Below are 22,268 nucleotides of genomic sequence, written 5' to 3'. Positions count from 1 at the left end.
AAGAGCCGATTTGTTTGTCTTCGACTCACAACAACGAAGACAAAGCAAAGAGCCGATGACAAAGTCGAATCAGCTTTTCATATTTATCGTATATAGTTGTAAATCAACCCTCTAATATCACCCTACAGATGAGGACAGGTTACAGGCCTTTACCATATCAACTTCTTCTTCTTATTATTATTATTATTTTGGCCTCTCATCTATAATCTACCAGAATTTTATAATTAAATTCTATATCATTGCAAGAAAAATATATAACTAAACTATGTACTGTCATCTTGACTACAAACCTTGCCAATCATACGTCATAAACAGTCTGCGTAACGTCGAGGGAAATTTCAAAGGCTGGTAGAACCCTGATCAGCATTCCTTTTTCTAATTTATTATTTTATAACAATCCTTATAATTTGCTTCTGACTAAACATGAGCTAAGAATTGATCAATGAGCAATTACAGTTCAAATGTGGGAACTTCTGATGTAAGGCCATGAGTAACCCAATAAGCAAGTCGGTTCAACAAATTCCTGTAAGGATCGTTTTCTCTTTTCTCCTTAAGGAAAGCTAGACATTTCTCAACCTCGGCTTGAACCCGCAAGTATAGTTCCCGAGATTTCTCCTTATCTCTTAATTCCTCTCTCCTCCCTTTGGATTGAATGAATTCTCCCATAAATCAATATATGATAGATAATATGATCATGAAAATAAGGAATACTAATTAGAGGTCTTAGAACAGATGATCATACCTTCTGTGTCAATTGGTTTCCCAAAATAATAATAAAACCGACCAGGAAATTTTGGAAGACATATAGGAAAGTGTAAATATTGATTGACCACCTCGCCATCTGCAGCTGTCCTATAATCATAAGTTTAAGGTAAAATCAAACAGAAAACTCAGCACTTGAAACGCCTGCATAAAGAGGAAAAAAGATACAGACATATTGAAGTACCTAAACTTCTCGATCGCATTTGTCAATTCTTCTATATGGGACCGCATACAAGGAATCTTTATTTGATCGTCATAATCAAAAAGTAGCTGAACAATAGTTACAGATAATCCATTATTCAGTTGAGAAAGTATGATGACCTCAAAACCCAGTAACAAGGAACAAGGAAATCAGTGTTAATAAGAATATATTCACCCTCAATACGTTACATATGGGGTGGATGAAACCACTGTTGATATTTCTTCAAGAAACAAGGAAGCAAACACATACAAATGCAGACACACACATGTATCCATTTAACACCTCTTACAAGGAGATTACCTATGAACACAAAAAATATATAGGGATATATACATTATTTGTAACGAACCTTTCTAAAATCTCCTCAAATTGCATATATGCCTAAAGCCTCCTAATAAGAATATATTCATCCAATGGAAGCAGCTTGAAATGGGCATAAGATGTGCTTGATGATGAAAACAAAAAGGTCCAAGTTTGATGGAGAAATATAAAATAGAATTGAGACTTTTTGGGGCTTACTTCAGATATATCATCTTCTCCAACAACACCAAATGGTATAATTTTTGCTCTAAATTGAGCTGCCATCCTGATAAATTCTTGTTGTTTTGGCCAGAATAACTTATACTCCTCACCCTGAATTTGACCGGAATATCATGTTTTTACAAGGAAACGAGAATGTTAAAAAGATGACACTCACAATATTGTAAACTTTCAAACTCTAAATTGTTACTTGAACACTAAATAATGAAACTCTAACTCTCTGGTCAAATTATTTAAGCATTCATCAAGGTATACGTAAGCCATGAAGAAAAATTACCTTCCGATGAAGAGCCTCCCGTATACCTCCTGGATATAATAGAACATGAGACTTTGATGACAAAAGTTTATACAAGTTTTTTGCTGAGAGAGGAACTACACCAGTCATTGCAATCGCATCAAATGGTGGTGTATAATGGAATGAGTTTTCTCTCAATTTTGTAAACAAAATCGGGTGTCCTACTCCTCTCAAACTTATTTTTCTTTCAATAAAGAGTTGACAGATCATAGGGATTACTTCCAATCCCAAAAGCATGTGATAGCCAACGAACAAGACTGGTCCTTCAGAAGGAATGCCACCAAGTCCCTTCACAATCTTCCCATCCTCGGAAGTGGAGAGTAGCACAGGAGAAGAAATGTTGCCAAGTAATCTGAAAATATAATCACTGTGAGAAAATCATATCCAAAAAAAACTCCACTACATTATGATGCAATTTGATACAAAGGCCCCCAGAATGAAGGTAACTAGTTAAACTTCAAGTTTATACAAAGCATTTCTACAAAAGGCTTATCAAACAATGTGAAACAATGGGGTATAGATTCCATAGTTAAAAATTTTTGCTATATACTTCTTCAAGCAAAAAAAGATTGACGACTTTTATCATTAGTACTGTCAACCAATCAATCCAATGTCAATGTTAAAAATGTACTTAATAGATTGTTAATACATGCCCCTTAAAGAAAACTAAAATAAGCTGTTAGAGATTGGCCGATTGCCTGACGTTTTTAAATTTTATCACAAAAGAATATTTCAACTGTATTTGTAAGTTTGACAGAATATCACGTACCTGTGATATGCATATAATTTATTGAATTCAGAAAGAGTTAATGGCACATAATCTGATACATAGTCGAGGTATTTTCCAGAACGATAGAAATGTGCACCCTTGATGATACTTACCAAGTCAGGACCATCTTCCTGCCATGGAATAAGAAATATATAGAATAATATCAAAATATACAGATTGATACCAAGTTCCCTGCAAACCTTTTGAATTAAAAAAGATAGAACTATAATACAAGTGACAATATTACAAAATAATAAGCAGGCAAACATATATAAATGCATATAGTTATTGCAAATCTGAGTTGTTTCAGTCCTATCATACATGAATTTTGAGGACAAACAATGGCTCCAAGAATTTAGTATCTGGTGAAGTGTATGAAGAAATATTAACTTGGCGCATGGAAGTGCATTCTACTGTATCCTTCTGTTGTTTTATAAAAAGACATATGTTCAAATCTTTTGATGTATCTTTGATCAAGTCATGTGATGCTTGATTGTTACTTGCCATTTGCTTGCTCTTACTTTAGGTGAGAACAGAGAACTTCACATCAGTATCTCCCACATTATCTTGCAGTAGAGTGTGATCATTCTCCTCTTGTAGAAATAAATTCATAACACAAATTTTAAGAGCAAAAGTATACATAAAAGACATATTCACTTCCAACTTGTGCATGCAATAACACTATGCGTACCCACTTTGAGGACACAAATAAGTACACATTTATGTGTGTTATCATGTGATTGGGTGATTTTGAATTAAGGATAAAATAACACCCAATCATGTGATGATACACATAAGTTTATACTTATTTGTGTACTCAAAATAGGTATGCATAGTATTGCTCTTGTGCATGTAAACAGGAGAGACAACAAGATTATTTACCAAAAAGAGGAAATGACCATTATTCGAGAAGTGCCGCGTCTCACACTTTTGTATTGCATGGCAGAGTCTTTCACCCTCCTCTTGACTAGGTAGCAACTGATCTCTTCCACTAAAAGGACATGAAGTCAACTCAAGCCATAATTTACAATAAATCATGAACTTAAGTGATAAATTGCTTCAACCATGGTATTTATAGATAAGTAATCAATGCTTATCACTGGCAAAACATTTTCCCAATAGCTTCAAAACATAATGGATTTATGCAAAAGAGAAAGGACCTGGAAAGTATCAGCGTTTGGGCTTCTATGGCATGAAGACATGAATTGACGTATGCAGAAGCTGTTTTAAGCATCTGAAGCTTCCAGATCAGTGTTTCTTGTGGTAAGATGTCAGCGAGAACCTGCAACTTACATCATTTCTGGTTCAAAATGTTGGTTGGTTGCACATGATGAGAAAATATAAGCTGAGGATCAACTTGGAATATAAAACACAAACAGTTGTCTCTACATTAACTCTCAGAGTTGCAATCACTTTAACAATTGGACACAAAATCATACCGTTAAATGCAAGCCACTTTATGACATATTTAAGTAGATAGCAATGTTGCAGCTGAATGAAAAGCATATCAGGCAATGCAGGAAACAGAATCAACTATATTAACAAATGCAGAGAAGTATCTCTCACAGTCTGGATTGTTGATTTACTTTCCTGGGGATGGCGTCTTTTACATAAACAAAAGTATGTTATTACATCGGTTATCATTAGAAACCCCAAAAGAATAGTTTCATTTGTCATTACCCACTAGTTTCACAAACTATTTCATACCGCCTTAATAGAGAAGGTTTTAATACTTTACTAGGTCTTATAATAATAATTTTAGGGGTTTCGATAACCAAATTGATCTCTCGGGAAATTTGTACTACTTTTTAAAAATACTGGGCGTTGATAAAATGTGTCATACTGTAGCAGGGTCTATGGTGATAACCTGTTATTACTTTTACATATTTATAAAGTCATATTTTAGAGTTAAAACTTACAGAGAGGTAAAATGGAATTGCAACTACATCTTGAGATAGCTCTGCTACTATTTGTTGCAAAGGAATTCCCTTCACCATGCTAGCGGTCACCATTCCCAAAAGATCACCTAGTTTTTTGTGATAGAATTGCTGGTATCAATTGTCAAATTTTTTTGGGGTCTTTCCTTGCTCCCAAATCAGAGATGCAAATTTTAATTAAAAAGAAAAAAAGAAAAGAAGAGCAGCCTGAATGTTTTGAATTCATGATCTCCATTAAGAGGTGCATGAGAATGGTATACCACATTCGAATCTAATTATTAAAAAGAAAAAATGCTGGAGAGATGGGCATTCTGGGTCCACCTAAAAAACTAATAAGTTTCTTGAAAAACTAGCAAAGCAAGAAAAAAATAAGTTATGAAGAGCAAGATAAACCTTTCATCGAGCTCAGTATATAAAGAAGGCTAAGATGAAGTAGATCAGAGATGACTTCTGAGAAGGGTAGTAATGCTTGCAGTTGTGACCTGCCAAAAGATGTAGCTGCAGAGAGAACAGTAATTAGGTTCTGTGAAAGCAAACATTTGCTTTTTCAAAGTTGATTCTCTCGAAGAGTTGGCATTGAAGCAGCCCATTCTGCCTTCATACTGAGGGTTCCAATTAGTCTCCTATACATAAGACTTTTCGGTTCGGTAAAATTTCACAGTCTACCTGTTGCAATGCAAGATGAATTTCTCACCTGGGTTAGCTAAAATTAGCACAAGATCAGCAGAAGGACTGCGAGATGCAACAGCTAGTGCAATGCATGCCCCAAGAGATTCTCCAACAAGATATATAGGTCTACCCGGTGATAGGTGACTTTCTGACCTAACTGTTTCTTCTACCAGCTTGACAAGGCCTGCAGCACTGAATACTTGATTACAACAAGATTTCATAAGGTAAAACGAAATTCAGCCACTGAATAAAAATTGGATGAAAATTGACAGCTTCTCATAAGAAGAAAATGTTTAAAACTGAATCATAACTGGTATTTGTCATTCCGATTCCATGTGATAAAACCAACTGAATAATTTAAGATGAATGAGAGGACCTGTAAACGATGTTCTATCCTTGACAGGAATATGCAAGCACCACATATCAAAAATCCTTCATAAAAAAAAAAAACATTAATTAGGCAACGTAACCAATGAAACATAAGAGGTAGGTGATTAAATCAAACACCTGAACTTGACTATATTCAAGACTGATTTTAATTATTTTGAGGGCTCTAACTTCTAATCACAGACGATGGTGGAGTATAAGTTAAAGCTCTTCCTGCAAAACCACTTAAAAGGCTTTCCCAGTCTTTTACCATATAAAGCTCCTCAACCAAGCACTTGTATATAGGCACAAAATTGTTTTCAGTAGTAGTATCAAAAGTTGTGCCAAACACATCATAAAGCAATCATATCTACTCACTTTCCAAGCATGTGATGATGCTGTATTAGTCCAAGTCCCACCCCATCAATTCCTTCACAAATAAAAACAAAAATTATGAACATTAATTTCAAGTAGACTTCTATAGCCAACAGTAAAAGAAAGACAATTTGTTATCAACAAAATGGTACCAATATGTCTAGTCTAGCCTCGGCTCTCATGGCCTCAGCTTGTTTTGTCAGAAAATTTCGGAAACAAACACAAAAACTTAAATAGTGACTAACCAGGCAAAAAGAGAAGGAGAGGAGAACCGTAAGAGCGGGACCCACACTCCAACGGAGAGAACCAGCGAGGCGGACCACCGTCTGATTTAATAAAATCTTTTGACTCATCGAAGAAATCCTTCAAACTCTTTCTTATACCTTGTACATTCTTCATCTCCAACCTTCTATTGTCCGCCAAACACGACGTCGTTTGCAGAGAGCCACGTCTCCGAATCTGCCGAGAAGCCGGTAACAAACCGGCCACACAAGCTGCAATTGACGTCATAGCAAAGGAGATAGTGAAACAATGTGACGGATGTCGTTGAGAGATTTATACCAACTCTGTAGCGATGACTGTGAGGACGGTTGTTAAAATGAAAGAATCGTGAGGTAACGCCATGCACCAAACGTGAACGCATATTGCTGGATTAGAGGAGCCCCGCACAGTGGATGTGAGCGTTTAAATTTCGTAGGCAGAGGGACTAAGAGCTGATTTCGCGGTCATGGGTATTCAGTATTTTTAAAACCCATTGCTATTAAACAATTATTTATTATTTAGAAAAGGCCAAAGCACATTTCCCACCCAAACTATGCTGAACTCACAAAGTACCCCGTTAACTTTGACAATATCATTTACTCACCTAATGTTTGTATATCCTCTAAATATTAAAAACCAAATTTTCATTCAGGGGTAACTAAAATTCACAGGGTTATGTGCAAGGGCAAAAGGTAGAGGTGGCGAGCCACTTGTTGGATTGATCTAACAAAATTAAAGAGCCTCTGGGCATAGTTTAAGATCTTTAGGGGGCGTTTGGTTTGGGTAATGTTTGATTATTAAAATAAAAAGATTACCTTAAAGATAGATTACTTAGAAGATTATTGGGTATAAATGATTACTATGTTTGATAAAATTTGATAGGTATAAATAATTATTGTGTTTGGTTAAAGGTAATAAAAGATTAATAGTAAATTATTTTACTTAAATGCCCTTGAATATAATTATTTTAAATATTTTTTATATTATTTGTCATATTAATTAAAAATACATTTATTTTTATCTCAAAAAATTGATAAATAATAATTTTTCTATAATAAACTCAAGATTACCCCATTAATCTTTAAATACCTAAGGTGAAGGTGGTAATCAGATTACCACCTATATTACCTGTTACGTCAGTATTGGTAATAGAAGATTACTGTAATATTTTATTACTAACAAACCAAACAAGGGAATAAAAGATAGATTATCAAGGTAATCTTAAAATCCTTTAACCAAACACACCCTTAAAGTTATGTCTCCTGTGAGTTTTTCTTGAATAATTTATTAAATTATAAATTTTTAAAAAATTAAATTTTAATTAATTTTTTAAAAATATAAATTTTAATATGTTTTAGTGAACTGACCCCATGAGTCTTATCTTATGGTCCATTAAATCTATAGGACCAATATGATCGTTTTTTGGTGCCAAACTGCGTCATGGATAGACCAAACTCTTTTAACACCTCTAGCGAAAAAGGGGAGTGAGTACTAGGCAGTTTGTGCAATAGGGTGTTTATTAAACTCGAAGGATAAGTTGGGTTGTTAATGGTGAGAAGGAGAGACAGTGGTGTTCTTGATAGCAGCTGGTGGTGCTACTGTTGACAAAGGCACTGGCTGTTGTTGATGGTGTCAATAATGATGGCATTGTAAACAGTAGTGAGAGGTTGCGATGGCAATGAATGGTTCTGCGTTGAGGATGAATTTATAAAATAAATAATAAAAAATAGTTTCATCTTTTTAATATTATTACAAAAGTATTTTCGGTTTTCTTTGCTTTTCTCTTAAATTATAATAAAAATTGTATAGAATGTATCTCTATATTAATTATAGCATCTACTTTTTTCTTAGCCAAAGTACTCGTTTATATTAATTACACAAATAAATTTGGAATATAATAATCAAATTTATAATTATTATATTATGTAAGTTTATAATTATTGTATTAAATAAATTAAAATTTTATAAACATAATAAAAGTTTGAACTTAAATATTTTTTATTGAAATTTTAATACTCCATCAGTTTTTTATAAAATGTGAGTTATTCTATCATTTTGGTTTGGATGGGATTGGAAATGGCAAATTCTCATATTAATTTTTTGGCCAAAGGATTGTTTCCCACCTAAGGTATGTTACATTCCCAAGTTTTCCTTTTGAATTTTGATAATCTCAAATATCCACCCATGAGCAGTTAAAATTAACGGAACCTAACCTCTTAAAATTTTATCTCTTGAAATTTTTTCTCTTTTTACCCCCCTAAATTTTAAAAACTAAAAATTTCTTTTAACTTAAGTTTTAAAAAATGACAGTTTCGCCCTAAGGTTTTGTTTCTAGATCTCCGGCTCTATTGCCAGTGGCCTCTTCCTCCTGAAGCTTCCTCTCCCTCCGATAGTCTCTCTTTATCCATTTCGACGTTGGATTGATGTCGGAGGAGCCGTAGAAGACGAAAACGAAGTTGTCGTCTTCGTCTGAGAAGACGAAGAGCTTTGTTTGGGAAGACGCTTCCATGGATCCTCTGATGCTTATTAAACGTCCAAATGGGAGGAGTGAGACCGCCAGAAGGAGAGTAAGCTTTGGGAGGGAGAGGTCGCTAGCAATGGCATCGGAGATGACGTCAAAGATCTCGAAACGAAACTCTAAGGGGAAATTATCATTTTTTAAAACTTAGGTTGGGGAAAACTTTTAGTTTTTAAAGTTTAGAGGGTAAAAAGAGATTATATTTTAATTTATTTTTAATATTATAGATAAAATAACAATTTTACTCTTACTACCGTTAATTTTAACTATTTATTGATGATATTTAAGATTATCAAAGTTAAAGGGGAGAAACTTAAGAATGCAATGTACCTTGGAAGGGACATAGTCCTTTGACCTAATTTTTTTGGTAGAGTTTTTTTATTTTTTATTAAATGTGATTCATGAACATACCAATAAAAGACTTGATTGACTGATAATATGCATTATTGTACTTTCCATATTTAGCTCTCAAAGAGATCTCAGCTTATTCTGCACCTAATAGTAATAACAATCTCAGATTTTTTTCCCTTTCGGGTTTTTCCGATTGCCAGCACCGCTTAAATTTTATTCATCAGGGTACAGGCACGCCCCAGATTTTGATCTTCAACTGTTTTTCTATATTTCTGGCAAAAGGGTCTTCAATGGCATCGGAAATAGCAGTCAAATCTTCAAGCAGAAGAAGCTTTTTCATGGCCCAAGTGATTCTCAGAATTCTAGCCATTGCTTTCACTCTGGCTGCAATCTCTATCATGCTCAGCAGCACCGAATCACTTATGATACTTGGAATCAAAATTGTCGCCACTTACAGTAACTCATCTGCACTGAGGTGATTAAATACCACTCTTTCATTTTGTTCTCACCATTAACATTTCATAAATGGGTAAAATTTTCTGATAAGGAACACCATATTTATTATGTTGCAGGTTCTTGCTTGGTGCTAATATCACAGGGTGTATATTATCATTCCTATCACTGATCTTTGTGTGCTTTATTAGCCGTTCAGAATCATACCTAAAGAAATGTTTTTATCTATTTCTGCATGACATGGTCAGCGAATTTTAAATCGAAAGTTTAATGGGGAAATAGAGAAGTTTGTAATTTAAATTTCAGATGTAAATTAATAAAATTTGTGTTGCAGGCGATAATGGTGTTGCTGATATCTGGATGTGCTGCTGCAAGTGCAATTGGTTATGTGAGTGTACATGGAGAAGCAAAAATTGGTTGGATGGCTGTCTGTGACATTGCCAGCAAATTTTGCAACCGAGTGATGATATCTCTAGGGTTGTCTTACTTGGGTTTCTTCTCCTATTTGGCACTTACGATAATGGCTGCCAGAATATTCATGTCTCCTGCTTCTGAGAGACGAACAAATGAAGGATGAGAATTAAAGATTGGAACTATAAAAGAGAAGAATGTCTCAGTTTCAGCATTGGAATGATTTTTTTTCAGAATTGGAAATGCGTTTGTCCTAAAATGTCTTCCATGTTCGTCTATTGTCATTCTGATTTTCATTTAATCTTTTCACAAACAACTTAGTTGATATTATCCAATGATATTGCTGCTAGATTCAAATTAAAGAAACTTGTGAAGTTGGTATTCTGTAGTATTTTATTAGCTTCAATGAGAAAGCAATGAAGTTTTGCAGGCAAAGATTACAATATATATTCAACTACAGATTAAATAAAGATGAAAAAGGAAGCAATCGAAGTGTGTTATTCGGTTTCAATGTCGTTTTCTTCATTATCTTTGAGGTGCTCTTTCAGGGTGTGGCTCTCGATTACCCACTTTTCTCTGTTCCAAGCTTGATCTATCTCAGGCAGTTCATAGTCATCAGGTCTTAGTGACAGTTGGAAACCTGGTAGCTCAGGCGCTTGAAGAGCCCTGCACAATGAAGCAATTTATGTGAGCTACAGAATGAGTAAATTGAACTTTAAGTTACATAGAATATAGGATACCCTTACTTCTCTTCTTCCAAGAGATAACCATACATCTGAGACTTCCTTGATGCAACTTCTGGTATTTTCTGATGCAAAAACTTCATAGCACCCCAAAGTGGAGGAGATCTTGTGTTTGCAAAACACAAAAATGTGAATTGAGCTGCGATGTAAGAAAAAAAAGCACCGCAGGTAACAAAGTAGAAACTAACCTTGTTATAGGAGCTGCAAGACAAAAGCTTAAGCAGGCCTTTTTGCTTTCTGTCAGAAGTTCTTCTGCAGCAAGGAAACAACACACGGCGCTAACATGACAAGACGGCTCATCACCCTTGTCGAGTATAAGGCCATGGTAATAGTAAGCTGCAGCCTGATGATATATGCAGGGCAATTATAAGACTTTGATATAGATAAATTTATTAATTACAGCAACAGGGCATATCTAACATTCTGTAATCAGAAAAAAGGAAGTATCAAAACAACCTTTGATTCAAGAAATTTCCACTTGATGAACCACATATGCTTCTTTCCATGACTGTGATTCATGTCACATCCAGACAAGCATTGATAAGCCTATAAAAAATCAGAGAAACAGGCATAAGAGAATTCTACAATTCTGCAACAATGAGGTTGGGAAAATTTATCACACCTGACTAAAATAGGTTAATAGCTCACAAGCCAATCTCCTCTTCACTGATAAGGATGCCTTCTGACTTTCAACAGCTAATCCGAGTTGAATTTCAGTTCCCTGATATTTTCAATAAGATCAGATGTTCAAAGAAGCACATCAGATGCTTAACAACTTGTGCAGTATTCATAAAATTTTGTGATCGATGTCAGCCAACATACCTGGCCTAGTGCTTGAATGGAAATAGCTTCCAATACACCATCCTGAAAGTCTCCTGGCAACCTATTCCTGAAATCACAAATAATTCCAACATGTTAAACGTTGATATCAGAAAGAAATTAAAAAAAAAAAAAAACCCTTAACTTTGCTTTACCAACATACTTGATATCAGGCGGCAAGTGAATTAGCACATTCTTGACACAAAATTCCAAGTACCCCGAAGCCTTAAGCAGTAAATCAATAGCAATTCTCTTGCAATCTGATTGTAAATATTAGAACCCAACCTATCATTGATAAGCTAAGATATTTATCAGCATCAGTAATTGAAGATATAGACCTGTAGATACAACCCTCACACCCGAGCAAGAGTAGTCCTTGGGGATCATCAATGTATTGGCCTCTGATAATGTAAGCATAGCGATCATGTGAACGACAGAAAGTAATTCAAACCGGGAGTTTGCCACGCAGGTTTCCTGCTAAACCCATTTTAATAAAGCCCCGATTATGATCTTATTATTATAATGAAAGTAGTACAGAAGAACCAGCAACCAGGAAAATTGACTTTTGTGCTCCCTTACTTGTCTTCCATCTTCCAGATTTTTCCACTTGAACTCTACCAAGTCCTCAAGGCCATATTCTGAAATACATCAAGATTGCTTATTGCAGAAACAACAGAGTGAAAGATAGAGAGAGAGAGTGAGGAGAGACGCATACTCTATTACCTTTCTTGATGAGACCAAGTAAAAGAGACAAATATTCCTCCAGTGCCCGCCGTAGTTGTATTATAGCAGATCCATCTATAAGAATCAAAATTTCTATTAGAAATAAAACGATTCAAATAACGAAAAAGGAACCAACAGGATTATGAAATTAAGCTGATTATTTTTACCAGTATCCTCAGCCACTAATACAATCTGGTTCCTGAGACAAACCAACCTATCTAGAAGCTCCCGTGGAATTAGGCCTTTAAGTGGTCTTTGAAGATCAGATTGTGCGGGAATTTTCACTGAAGGAACAAACACCACAGCTTCGGGGATAATCACTTTCTTCTTCCTCCCTAGTGCGCATACTGAAGAAGTACACCCCATTGTTTCTGCTGGGGATTCGTCTCAAGACTCAAGCATAGCATCCTACGTTCAAATACTTATTAATCATGGGCATGCATAAATGAGAACAGAAAGACCAAAATATAAAAGAAACTTAAATGGGACTGAAAGTGATAGAAATGCAGGTGGGTTATAGCAGGTATATTTATCTAATAAAGATGTTACAAACTAACAAAATACATTCAGACTGATCCTGAAAACGCGAAAGAAATACTGGATTGATCTTGGAAAAAGACTTACTGTCAAAAGAAAGGGAAGAGAAGAATAAGCGAAGCTTCTCGAGAGCATTTACAAAAGGCAGAGATACATGTGAATGTATATATCTAAAATGTTAAATGCATCTGCATTTTCAGTGAGAGAATCTTGCAATGGGAAGCTCAGTGATCGAGACATAGCTCACATGGTGAGACGTAGAAGTCTTCGCATAGTTAAAGGAGCTCGTTGAAATTTCCGACCAATTTTCGTTAATTATGCCTGAATTGTGCCCAATTAAAGTTATTAGTCAAAAGTTACATTTTTTTCACCTTGTTTAGTGGAACGTAATCCCTTTCAAATTAAGGTAAAAATTCCGGTGTGCGATTGCGATGGACCGTCCAACTTAATTTAAATTCAAATAGACCCCGTTAAATTCGGACGGAAGGTTTCATTCGTTTTTTTAAATAATTCAAACTTAATTTAAGAGAGGTTCATTTTAATTTGGTTTAAATTTTTAATTTGAATATGTGGTTAGAATTTATTATTTGATTCAATTTAAATTTATAATTTAATTTAATTTAAATTTGTGATTTGATTTGATTTATATTTATATTATAAATATATAATTTTATTTATTATTTAAGTAAAATAACGTTATTTTATTAATAAATCACTAATATTTAAATTATAAATTCAAATCAATTCGAATTATTAATTTAAATTGAATTAAATTAAATTATTTTTTTTAAAATTAAATTCAAACATTAATTTAAACTTAATCAAACTATAAATTTAAATTATTAATTTAATTAAGATTAAGGTTGAATCAAATTAAATTATTTTATATTAAAATATGATTTAAACTATTTTTAGATTTAATTTAATAAATTTAAATAAAATTATTTTTTATTTTAATTAAATTCAACCAAAGAGTGTTCAGGTTTCATCCTATTCGTATCCAACCCCAGGCCTAATGGGCAATTAAATTGAGACACCATGGCTACTCTTCCTCGATATTTGATTCGTTTCTTTCAAAAATGTTTTGAACTTATCTAGGAGAGTTTTGATAGAAGACGCTTTCGAGAAATATAATTCTTAATTTGAATAAAAATCATTAAATAAATGCAAAAAAAAAAAAAAGTTTAATTAGTTATAAAATTACTTTTAGGTGCTTTCTCTACAAAGCAGCACCCACAAATTTAAAGCACTTCTGAGTATTCCAAAGGCCAAAGGATTTGTTCCCACAACGAGTATCTTGCATTATGATTTTATATTTTAATTTTAAAAATCTCATTTATCATTTATCTATTTATAAAATAGATGAAATTAATAAAATCTTAATTTTTTAAAATTTAATCTCTTTTTTTCTTTAAATTAAGTTTTAAAAATAATATTTCTTTTTTAAAATATAGTTTTCAGTCTCCAACACTATGACAGGTAATCAAGAGTTTCTAATACATCACTATGTTTCGACAGTTTCTCTTCCATCCTTTGGAACTTCGACTAACAAAGATCTCGTCTAGGAAGACAATATCTTTACAGACCAGATCTTCGTCAACCGTAATTCTAAAAGAGGGGAGATAGATCGTTGGAGTATGATGATACATTGAGAACTCTTTATTGCTAGCAATGACAATAGATTTGATGTCAGATATTGAAAACTAAACTTTAGGGGGGGAAAAATGTCATTTTTTAAAACTTAACCTAGGAAAAAAATTTTAGTTTTTAGAGTTTATAGAAAGAAAAGAAAATTAAATTTTAGTTTATTTTTAATATTATATATGAAATGATGATTTTTTCTTTCAAACTAATAAATTTAATTATTTATAGATGAATGTTTGAGATTTTTAAAGTTAAAAGGTGAAAATTTAAGGAAAACAACATATTTTGGATGGGAATAAGTGCTTTGGCCTATTACAAAAACAATTCAAGTCACATCAACTTGTAATATTTCATATTAGTGTCGAAACTAACAGTTAAAAATGTAAAAATTTAGATACTATTGGACTAAAAATTTTACTAATGATATATCTTCGTATTTTTAGTATAATTATTGAATAAACAAATAACGTGTCATCTTGTAATTGATAGTTATTTTATATTTAATTTAAAGTTATCTAATTATATAACTATATAATATATATGTATTTAAATTATATATAAAAAACATATATGTATAGTTTTATTAGAATATTATTTACGAAATATGGACAAAATTTAACATATTCAAATGAAAAGACAATGCACATGCAAATACCTAAATAAACGGTTGTATGTTTGCCTTCTACAAAATAAAATTAGGTGAAGTTCACAGAGGAGGAAACATAAAACAAACCCCATTTCTTGCCCGTGGATCTGCCTTCAAGGCCACCAGGCTTCATCATAATTCTGTCACCTTCAAATATTTAACAAGAAATTGAACTATCCTGCTTCACGGGTAACCATGTTATCCGTACAGGATACAGCCTGGTTCTTAGATCATCGTTAATCAATGCTGTTAATCTCCAACTTGGCAAAACCAGACAATTCTACCGTAATATTTTTATTTCACAGTTTTGGAAATATTTATTATTTATAGGGTTTTCAGATCTTGGGCTTGGGAGTGGTGGTGGTGAACATCGAAATTCATAAATCAACGCTCAACTGTAAACTAAATATACTTATATAGATGTATAGATATATACACATTAAAAGACAACTCAACTCAGTCTCAGTTCTATGGACATATTTAGACTTCATTTCCTTCTCCTCTTGGAAGGTGAAATGAAACACTAAAACCGCAATTTTATTTTATTTTAGCTTGTGGGAAGAACTGAGAGTCTGGAGAAAGTGAACTAAAATAAGGTCGATCGGCAACAATCAGAAACTCCGAATTATCACATTTTGATAGCAGCAGTTTCGCTTGACTTGGCAAACCGCCCTTTCACCCTCTTTCTAGAATCGGCCCTCGCCTTCCTTGACTCATAACGGATGTGATTATCATATCTGTAAAAATCTCGCAACACCAACAATCAGAATGAGATGGATTGAATGAATAAGGAACAAAACTAGAGATATAATAGGTACAAGAGAATAAGCTTGCCTTCGATATTTCTTCTTTTCCTTGTAGCGTAACATGGCATTTCCTCTGTTTTTTGTTAACAGGTCGATATCAGCTCTGGATTTTGTGTTGTTTACAGCTTCATTTCCAGAAAGAAAAGAGTGATGAAGGACGTGGGCAAGTCCGGTGCTATCCCATGTTTCGAATTCAACAGGTCCAAATTCTGATGATGTCGATTGCCCTATAAATGGTGTATTATTACTTTCTTCTGTTGTTGATGTGTGACACGTCAATGGCTGATTAGAGATATTCTGCAAAGTGTTATATGTCAAGCCATCATTGCATAAAGTTGTGTGTTCTTAGTGTGAATAAAATCCCAAAAAGAAGGCATTTCTGCACAAAAGATGCTAGTAGATACCGACCTGAGGTGCTTCATATGCAAGATGACAGTCCCACAGAAGATCATTTTCAGCAACAATGCCATAATAGTCTCTCAAGTCCACATTTGGAGTCAAATTTAACAGAGCTGTAAATGTTGTTTGCTGATGAAGTAATTCTTCCTCCTCCATATTTTCCATTTGAAGACTTTCCATATTCCCCAGTTGATCACCTCTATTTGGTGGTGTCCCTGGCCCTAAATCAGCTCCATGATTACAATTCAATTTCTCCAACTCTCTCTTGTACATCTCCACTATTTGCTCGCCAACCTCTTGATTATACTTTTCACACCTCGTAAAAACAGAGAAAATCTGTTTCCGAACCAAAATATCATCCAATTTCAACCGATTTTGCCCATAAACACCAAACCCAGAACTTAAATTCTCTAAACTCACGGCCTTCAATTCAAACCCAAACAAATCAGCCATCTCTGGCACTGAAGGACAACCAGTGAACCCTTCAACCGAACAACGTTCGTGCAGAGACGACCCGGAGTGATTCCTATGTGAGTCCCAGTCACAATTTTGACAAAGCATGAGATTTTCATTGAAGCAACAAACTGAAACCGGCTCAGCTCTACAACTGTCACAAATTTGCAAACGTAAATGCATAAAAGAGAGAGCATTAGCCGAGTGAACTTGGAGATCACACAACAAACAGAGCTTAGCCCAGTCGGCCCTGCAGAACAAAAATGCAGGTTTAGTGTTACAAAATTCGCACAACACCATCATCAAACTCGCCAATTCTGACCAAAAAAAAGAAAAAAACTGCAACCCTCTGCAATCAACAACGTAAGAACGTGTAACACATTCAAAGTCTTGGATAATACAATCTGAAAACAAGATCAGGAAGCCATTATGTAGTACTGAGAATATGATTATTAAATGAAATAAACGTGCTAGAAAAAAATCTGAGAAAGTAAAACGTGAAAGAAGAAGCACTTGGTACTTGACTAGAGCATCTCGCCGATAAAGTATGGATTAAGATGACACGTGCTACAAATTTGGTTAAAGAGTCTACGCGTAGTAGATGCCGTCATTCTATGCTGAGCTGGCGAAAAAGTGCATGTGCGTTATTCGTTGCTAAATAATTGGGCTTCAAGGCTGACTTTTCTCCATGGTCAAGAGCTGGACCCTGATTGATTGGGTTAGGGATAATTTGTTACACAAGTGGACTAATTTGATGAGTTAGTAGTGAGAATTAAATTATGTTATATTTTCATACCATTATTAACAAATTTTAGTGTAATAGGTAAGATTTTTAGAATAATAAAATTATTTATATATATTTTTGAATATATAATTCACTATATATATAATGTTTTATCTTGTCATTGAATATTTTGAAGTAACGATTAATAAGGCCAAAACACTTATTCCTATCAAGGTATGGAGAAACCCTAAAATGACCTTTATTAATTTTTAAAAATCTAAATATTTATCTATCTGTTAGTTTTGACTGTTATAATTGAAAGAAAAATCTCTTAATAAAAATATCAAAATAACGATTTTATCCTTATTTGTAACAACTAAAACTAACGAATGTGTAAGTATTTAAGTTTTCAAAAGTTGGAAATGATCATTTTGGGTTTTCATTATACCTTGGGTGGGGATAAGTCTTTTGGCCTAATTAATAAAGTATACTTAATCACATAATGATATATCATATATGTATTAAATTGTATATTCAAAAATATGTAGATATATTTTTTGAAGCCATTTAGATCATGCTTGTTTTTAGCATTTATAAACGTACTATATAATTAGGGTCAAATCACTATTTTCCACCTAAGATTTCAAGTTTAAAAAAGTAAAATTTCTATCGATTATCTATTTTTATTAGTGAATTTATTAAGTTTTCTTTTAAATTGATGTTTTACCTTTTTTTTAATTAAAATTATAAAACAACCATTAACATTTAATACAAATGTCAATTTACCAATATATCTTTATAAATTTAAAACTTTATCACTTAGATTTCTAAAAAATATCAAAACTCTAACAAACTTTAAAATATTATATTTTGATTAGTTTTTTGAGGGTATAACTACTATTTTTGAAACTATTGAGGGGTATATTAAAAATTTAAAAATTTTAAAAACAGCCTTGAACTTTTTTCAAATTTCTAATACCACCCTAAAAGTGTCTTATAATGAGAGTTTTACCAAAACCCCCCTAAACCTTGAGTGGGAAATACTCTTTTTGTCATTATATATATATATATATAATTTCTCATCGTGTCAATTTCAAAAAGTTAATTTTCATTTATCATTTTTTTTTTGTAAATTTTGTTAAGTAAAATAATAAAAAAGTCATTTTACATAAATTTTTCTATATTCTTTTTTTTCTCTTTATTTTATTTTTTTCTCTTATTCTTTTAATTTTTCTTTCCTCTCTTATTTTTATATTTTCCATTTTCAAAAGTTTAGGGGAAAACTATAATTTAAACAAAATATTAAAGGTGTTAATAGAATTTTAAGGGTTTTTTGAAAATTCAAAAAAGTTTAGGGGTGTTATAAAAATTTTAAAATTTCAATGTACCCCTCAATAATTTCAAAACTAACAATTAACTCTCAAAGAATGGATCAAAATATAAAATTATATAGTTGAATAGAGTTTTGATATTTTTAAAAAGTTTAAGTAATAAACTTTTAAATTGATAAAAATATATTGATAATTTGACTTTATATTAAGTGTTGATGATAGTTTTGTAATTTTAATAAAAGGGCAAAATGCATTTCTTGGAAAATTTGATAAATTTACTCATAGAAGTAGGTGATGAGTAAAAATTTTATTTTTTGGAACTTCAAAGATGAAAAATTTTCGTTTCATCAAATCTTAGGTGGGCAATAGTCAATTAATTGGCCTTATATAAATAATCAATTAAAAATATTTAAAATTCAGTTAACTAGAAATCTCTCTCTCTCCATATATATATATATATATATATATCAAAATCATTGCACCAAGTAAATCAAAGTTTTACAAATATGATAAAGACTTGAACTCATGTCTTTATTTTAAAAGTTTTAATACTTCATTAATTTTACTAACTTCAAAGTAAAAAAAAAAACAAAATCAATCAATATTACCAATTCCTACTTGACATAATTGAAAAATCAATATATCAAGAGTAATTTTATATTTCTCCATATATATTTTAATATATATACATTGTTCTTAATTTCTTCCCATTGAAAAATGAAATTATTAGTTGTGATTCATACTGTCACCAATCAAAAAGTTCCTTTCCGAGTGGCATCGTAAAGTTCCTATTGCTTTCATGAATTCAATGTCAGAGTAATATTGCATAGCCGAGTGTCTTCTCTCTTAACGTGAAACCTTGGTAAGTTTAATATGGGAAATGCGCTGACTTTTATCGATAAGGTTGAAGCATCATGAAGCATCTTGAATGAATTGATGCTGCCATTACGAGATTCGTGTGCCTACAAATGAGAAGCTAGAGAGAGATAGAAATGGATGGATGGCTGTTCTTGGTAAAGGGACCGTAGCTTTCAATATACGTGGATCATTTCTTCTCTTGACATTGTTCTTCCAATTTTTGTTGTCAAGTCAAAATCATATCAACGTCAAAGGATTTGGTATGGTCAGAGAGAATTTACTAGCTAGAAATTAAACAATGTCAGGGAAGCCCACACGGTATTGGAACTATAAAGCACCCAGAATGAGATAAACATCATCGCATAATCAACTTCTACGCATGACTTGCTTTTATTAATTGGTTTGCTTGTTGGCTAGCTTGGCTTCTGAAATTTGTTGCGACTTGGCCGGGCTCTCTCTGTTGCCCATCACAACTGTATCTCTTACCTACTAATTTTGGGTTGATGTTGTCTACCATATTTCAATATTAAATTCTTAATTTGTTTAATAAAGAGTTTGCCTTGAAGAGACAGTCAATAATCCAATTACTTTGTTATGGAGATAATGATTAATGATTATTTATATATAATGGATGCACTGTAATTAAGGTTTAAGACTACAAATTTGCCAAATCAAAACTTGTGATCTCAATGGAAATTCTATCGCCACAAATGGGATGGAAGAATTAGAAACGAATTACTAAAATATTGCATGCATGGGTCAATGCAACTGAGGAAGAGAATATATTCCTATACGTTGAATAGAATGATCTTTAACATCTAACATATATGCTGTGATCTGAGTATCATCCTTTTTATTATTTCATGGGCTATAAATTGACACTCAGCAAACGTGGTGGTGGCATTGATCCTTTGGGTGCATTTATTGAAGGAAGAGAGATCTAGCATGGAGATAGGAGTTTAGTCTGGTAGCCAAGAATGACTTGCCCGATCCTTTAAAGTGGTGTCAAAATCTTGATTGAATCTGAAACCCTTGATATGGTAGCAGGCAAGTCGTTCATTGGCTAACTTGACAGGCTCTTTTCGCTCATGTTAGGCCTTGTATCTCTTCTTCTCCTTCTGTTATCTCAGACAGATTAAAAGCAATATGGTATCAGGCGAATGCATGCATGGTACTTAGTTTCTATCGGAATGGAGCATGAATTTAGGGAGAGAGGTCTTACATGAAAGTAAGAGTTCAGTTTGGTAGCCAAGGATGACTTGCCTGCGCCTTGCAAAAAGTACCAATTGTTATATATGGAAACGTAAGGATCATTAATTAGAACCCTTCATTCGGTTCTCAGGCAGTCTCCTTGGCTAAGCTGACTGGCTCTTCTCTTTCATGCTAGCCCTTTTCTTCTTCCCCAATAACGTCTTGCCTGTGCATGCATGTGACAGTGGAATTACAGAAGTAGTGTACGGGGGATGTTCAAGACCCACGACATTATAGCTCAGCTAAGGATCACATATCATATACAGTAATGTATTTTGGATTAATTAATTATCATCAATATAATATTTAAAGTCACATTAATATAATTCAGAGGTTTAATAAAAAAGAAAAAGGGATCTAATCACAAGGTTAATCTGAAGGACATGATTATATAATCAAAATTAGGCTGGATTAAACCTGTCATGGCTCTAATTAAATAGCTAGAATGAAAAACGGCCAACCTAAAATGAAATGTTTATAAAATGTCTTCAGAAAATTTCAGGACTAACTAATAGCAATATGTATCCTTTTATCCAATCGTGGAGGTAATTTTTCCACAAAGCCTGTAGGCCCTGATTAGGGTTTGAAAGAGAAGTCACTACCTCATAATCATAACTAACCTGCTTTAATATTTTATTAACAATCTTACGGTTTTCAAATGAAAATTAAATATCTTAGATTAATTTATAGTCAACTTTTGTAAAAAAATATATAATATTAATGTTGAAAGAATAACTTGGAGTTATTAAAAAATATATACATATATATCTCATGATTAGGATTGGATTCGCAATAAACTTGTTTAGATTTGATACGAACTTTACTTGAATAAGTCTAAATTTGAGTCTGAAATATAAGAATTTGAGCTAAAATATATTTAAAAATCGATTATGAACCTGAACCTGAACTAAAAAAATATTTAAAAACCAAACTTAAGCTAAAATATATTAATTTTTTTTCAATGACGCCACACAAGCAATAAGAGAATCAAATTCAAGTAAACAAGTTTGGTTTGCTCGAGCCAAGTTCTGCCCTTTTACATAAACCCGAGCCTTATGCAAGCCAAATACGAACTTTTGATCCATGAACGAGTTATTCTCCAGGCTTGGGAGCCCCAGCTAAGCCCATCCTGAGCCCCCCAAAAATGAGTTTAACCTTTTTTAAGCTCGATTTGACTCGAATTCAACCCTACTCATGACATTAGTGTTTAGTCTCTTAATATATTGGAAAATATATTGGTTATAAATTATAATATATACTTTCCTTTATGTAAATTTTAATTTTGTTCTATGAATATGTTATTTTGTTTTCTTATATAGAAATTTGGCTCTTGTATAAATTGGTGTATAAGAATACATATTTTAATACCTTTTTTATAAGTATTGTCCTATGAAGAGATGTGTTACAACACTTGACCTACTTAGT

General features: G+C 32.9%; 4 protein-coding genes across 10 annotated transcripts; 1 reads left to right on the top strand and 3 right to left on the bottom strand.

Annotated features, from left to right (window-relative positions):
* Positions 1 to 376: 376 nt before the first annotated feature.
* On the bottom strand, positions 377 to 6,604 carry LOC123222986 (acyltransferase-like protein At3g26840, chloroplastic). 5 transcript variants are annotated; one of them, XM_044646025.1, is made up of 14 exons: positions 6,161 to 6,604; positions 5,919 to 5,970; positions 5,551 to 5,606; positions 5,200 to 5,358; positions 4,899 to 5,003; positions 4,488 to 4,594; positions 3,729 to 3,856; positions 3,451 to 3,559; positions 2,569 to 2,699; positions 1,782 to 2,151; positions 1,484 to 1,597; positions 947 to 1,032; positions 743 to 852; positions 377 to 641 (listed from the first exon to the last, which is right to left on the bottom strand). In XM_044646025.1, exons 1-14 carry the CDS (start codon positions 6,423 to 6,425, stop codon positions 451 to 453), a joined length of 1,983 nt encoding a protein of 660 aa, XP_044501960.1. In that variant the 5' UTR covers positions 6,426 to 6,604; the 3' UTR covers positions 377 to 450. The 5 variants fall into 5 exon arrangements, with proteins under 5 accessions (XP_044501960.1, XP_044501961.1, XP_044501964.1 ...); XM_044646026.1 differs by having other exon boundaries at positions 3,729 to 3,850; XM_044646029.1 differs by having other exon boundaries at positions 5,682 to 5,970; positions 6,161 to 6,247.
* Positions 6,605 to 9,145: 2,541 nt separating this feature from the next.
* LOC123223104 (CASP-like protein 1F2) lies at positions 9,146 to 10,242 on the top strand. The gene is made up of 3 exons (XM_044646179.1): positions 9,146 to 9,520; positions 9,618 to 9,741; positions 9,833 to 10,242. The coding sequence occupies exons 1-3, from the start codon at positions 9,336 to 9,338 to the stop codon at positions 10,073 to 10,075; spliced, it is 552 nt and encodes a 183-aa protein (XP_044502114.1). The 5' UTR covers positions 9,146 to 9,335; the 3' UTR covers positions 10,076 to 10,242.
* A 28-nt stretch (positions 10,243 to 10,270) lies between these two features.
* Positions 10,271 to 12,862, bottom strand: LOC123223103. Of its 3 annotated transcripts, XM_044646176.1 has the most exons (12): positions 12,819 to 12,862; positions 12,362 to 12,602; positions 12,195 to 12,269; positions 12,051 to 12,109; positions 11,810 to 11,948; positions 11,635 to 11,731; positions 11,475 to 11,541; positions 11,275 to 11,373; positions 11,109 to 11,198; positions 10,841 to 10,995; positions 10,656 to 10,757; positions 10,271 to 10,575 (listed from the first exon to the last, which is right to left on the bottom strand). In XM_044646176.1, exons 2-12 carry the CDS (start codon positions 12,558 to 12,560, stop codon positions 10,407 to 10,409), a joined length of 1,251 nt encoding a protein of 416 aa, XP_044502111.1. In that variant the 5' UTR covers positions 12,561 to 12,602; positions 12,819 to 12,862; the 3' UTR covers positions 10,271 to 10,406. The 3 variants fall into 3 exon arrangements, with proteins under 3 accessions (XP_044502111.1, XP_044502110.1, XP_044502112.1); XM_044646175.1 differs by lacking the exon at positions 12,819 to 12,862 and having other exon boundaries at positions 12,362 to 12,666; XM_044646177.1 differs by lacking the exon at positions 12,819 to 12,862 and having other exon boundaries at positions 11,810 to 11,945; positions 12,362 to 12,666.
* A 2,555-nt stretch (positions 12,863 to 15,417) lies between these two features.
* On the bottom strand, positions 15,418 to 17,114 carry LOC123223034 (zinc finger protein CONSTANS-LIKE 15-like). Its single transcript, XM_044646087.1, has 3 exons — positions 16,236 to 17,114; positions 15,856 to 16,124; positions 15,418 to 15,758 (listed from the first exon to the last, which is right to left on the bottom strand). Exons 1-3 carry the CDS (start codon positions 16,980 to 16,982, stop codon positions 15,650 to 15,652), a joined length of 1,125 nt encoding a protein of 374 aa, XP_044502022.1. The 5' UTR covers positions 16,983 to 17,114; the 3' UTR covers positions 15,418 to 15,649.
* Between the last annotated feature and the right edge of the window lie 5,154 nt (positions 17,115 to 22,268).

Source organism: Mangifera indica, chromosome 8, assembly GCF_011075055.1.
Source record: "Mangifera indica cultivar Alphonso chromosome 8, CATAS_Mindica_2.1, whole genome shotgun sequence".
NCBI classification, from domain to species: domain Eukaryota; kingdom Viridiplantae; phylum Streptophyta; class Magnoliopsida; order Sapindales; family Anacardiaceae; genus Mangifera; species Mangifera indica.
This window is presented reverse-complemented; position numbering and strand designations above follow the sequence as displayed.

Bases quoted from the DNA above. Each gene is read 5' to 3' on its own strand.
- LOC123223103 (XM_044646176.1), bottom strand. From the start codon at position 12,560: ATGGGGTGTACTTCTTCAGTATGCGCACTAGGGAGGAAGAAGAAAGTG. The intron at 10,758-10,840 runs GTTAGTTTCTAC...TGCAAACACAAG, and splicing joins CTTGCAGCTCCTATAACAAG to ATCTCCTCCACTTTGGGGTG. The intron at 10,576-10,655 runs GTAAGGGTATCC...TTCATTGTGCAG, and splicing joins TATCTCTTGGAAGAAGAGAA to GGCTCTTCAAGCGCCTGAGC.
- LOC123223104 (XM_044646179.1), top strand. From the start codon at position 9,336: ATGGCATCGGAAATAGCAGTCAAATCTTCAAGCAGAAGAAGCTTTTTC. The intron at 9,521-9,617 runs GTGATTAAATAC...ATTATGTTGCAG, and splicing joins AGTAACTCATCTGCACTGAG to GTTCTTGCTTGGTGCTAATA. The intron at 9,742-9,832 runs GTCAGCGAATTT...TTTGTGTTGCAG, and splicing joins ATCTATTTCTGCATGACATG to GCGATAATGGTGTTGCTGAT.
- LOC123223034 (XM_044646087.1), bottom strand. From the start codon at position 16,982: ATGATGGTGTTGTGCGAATTTTGTAACACTAAACCTGCATTTTTGTTC. The intron at 16,125-16,235 runs GTCGGTATCTAC...AACACTTTGCAG, and splicing joins TTGCATATGAAGCACCTCAG to AATATCTCTAATCAGCCATT. The intron at 15,759-15,855 runs GCAAGCTTATTC...AGATTTTTACAG, and splicing joins GAAAAGAAGAAATATCGAAG to ATATGATAATCACATCCGTT.
- LOC123222986 (XM_044646025.1), bottom strand. From the start codon at position 6,425: ATGACGTCAATTGCAGCTTGTGTGGCCGGTTTGTTACCGGCTTCTCGG. The intron at 1,033-1,483 runs GTAAGCCCCAAA...ACTATTGTTCAG, and splicing joins GAGAAGATGATATATCTGAA to CTACTTTTTGATTATGACGA. The intron at 642-742 runs GTATGATCATCT...TTCAATCCAAAG, and splicing joins GAAACCAATTGACACAGAAG to GGAGGAGAGAGGAATTAAGA.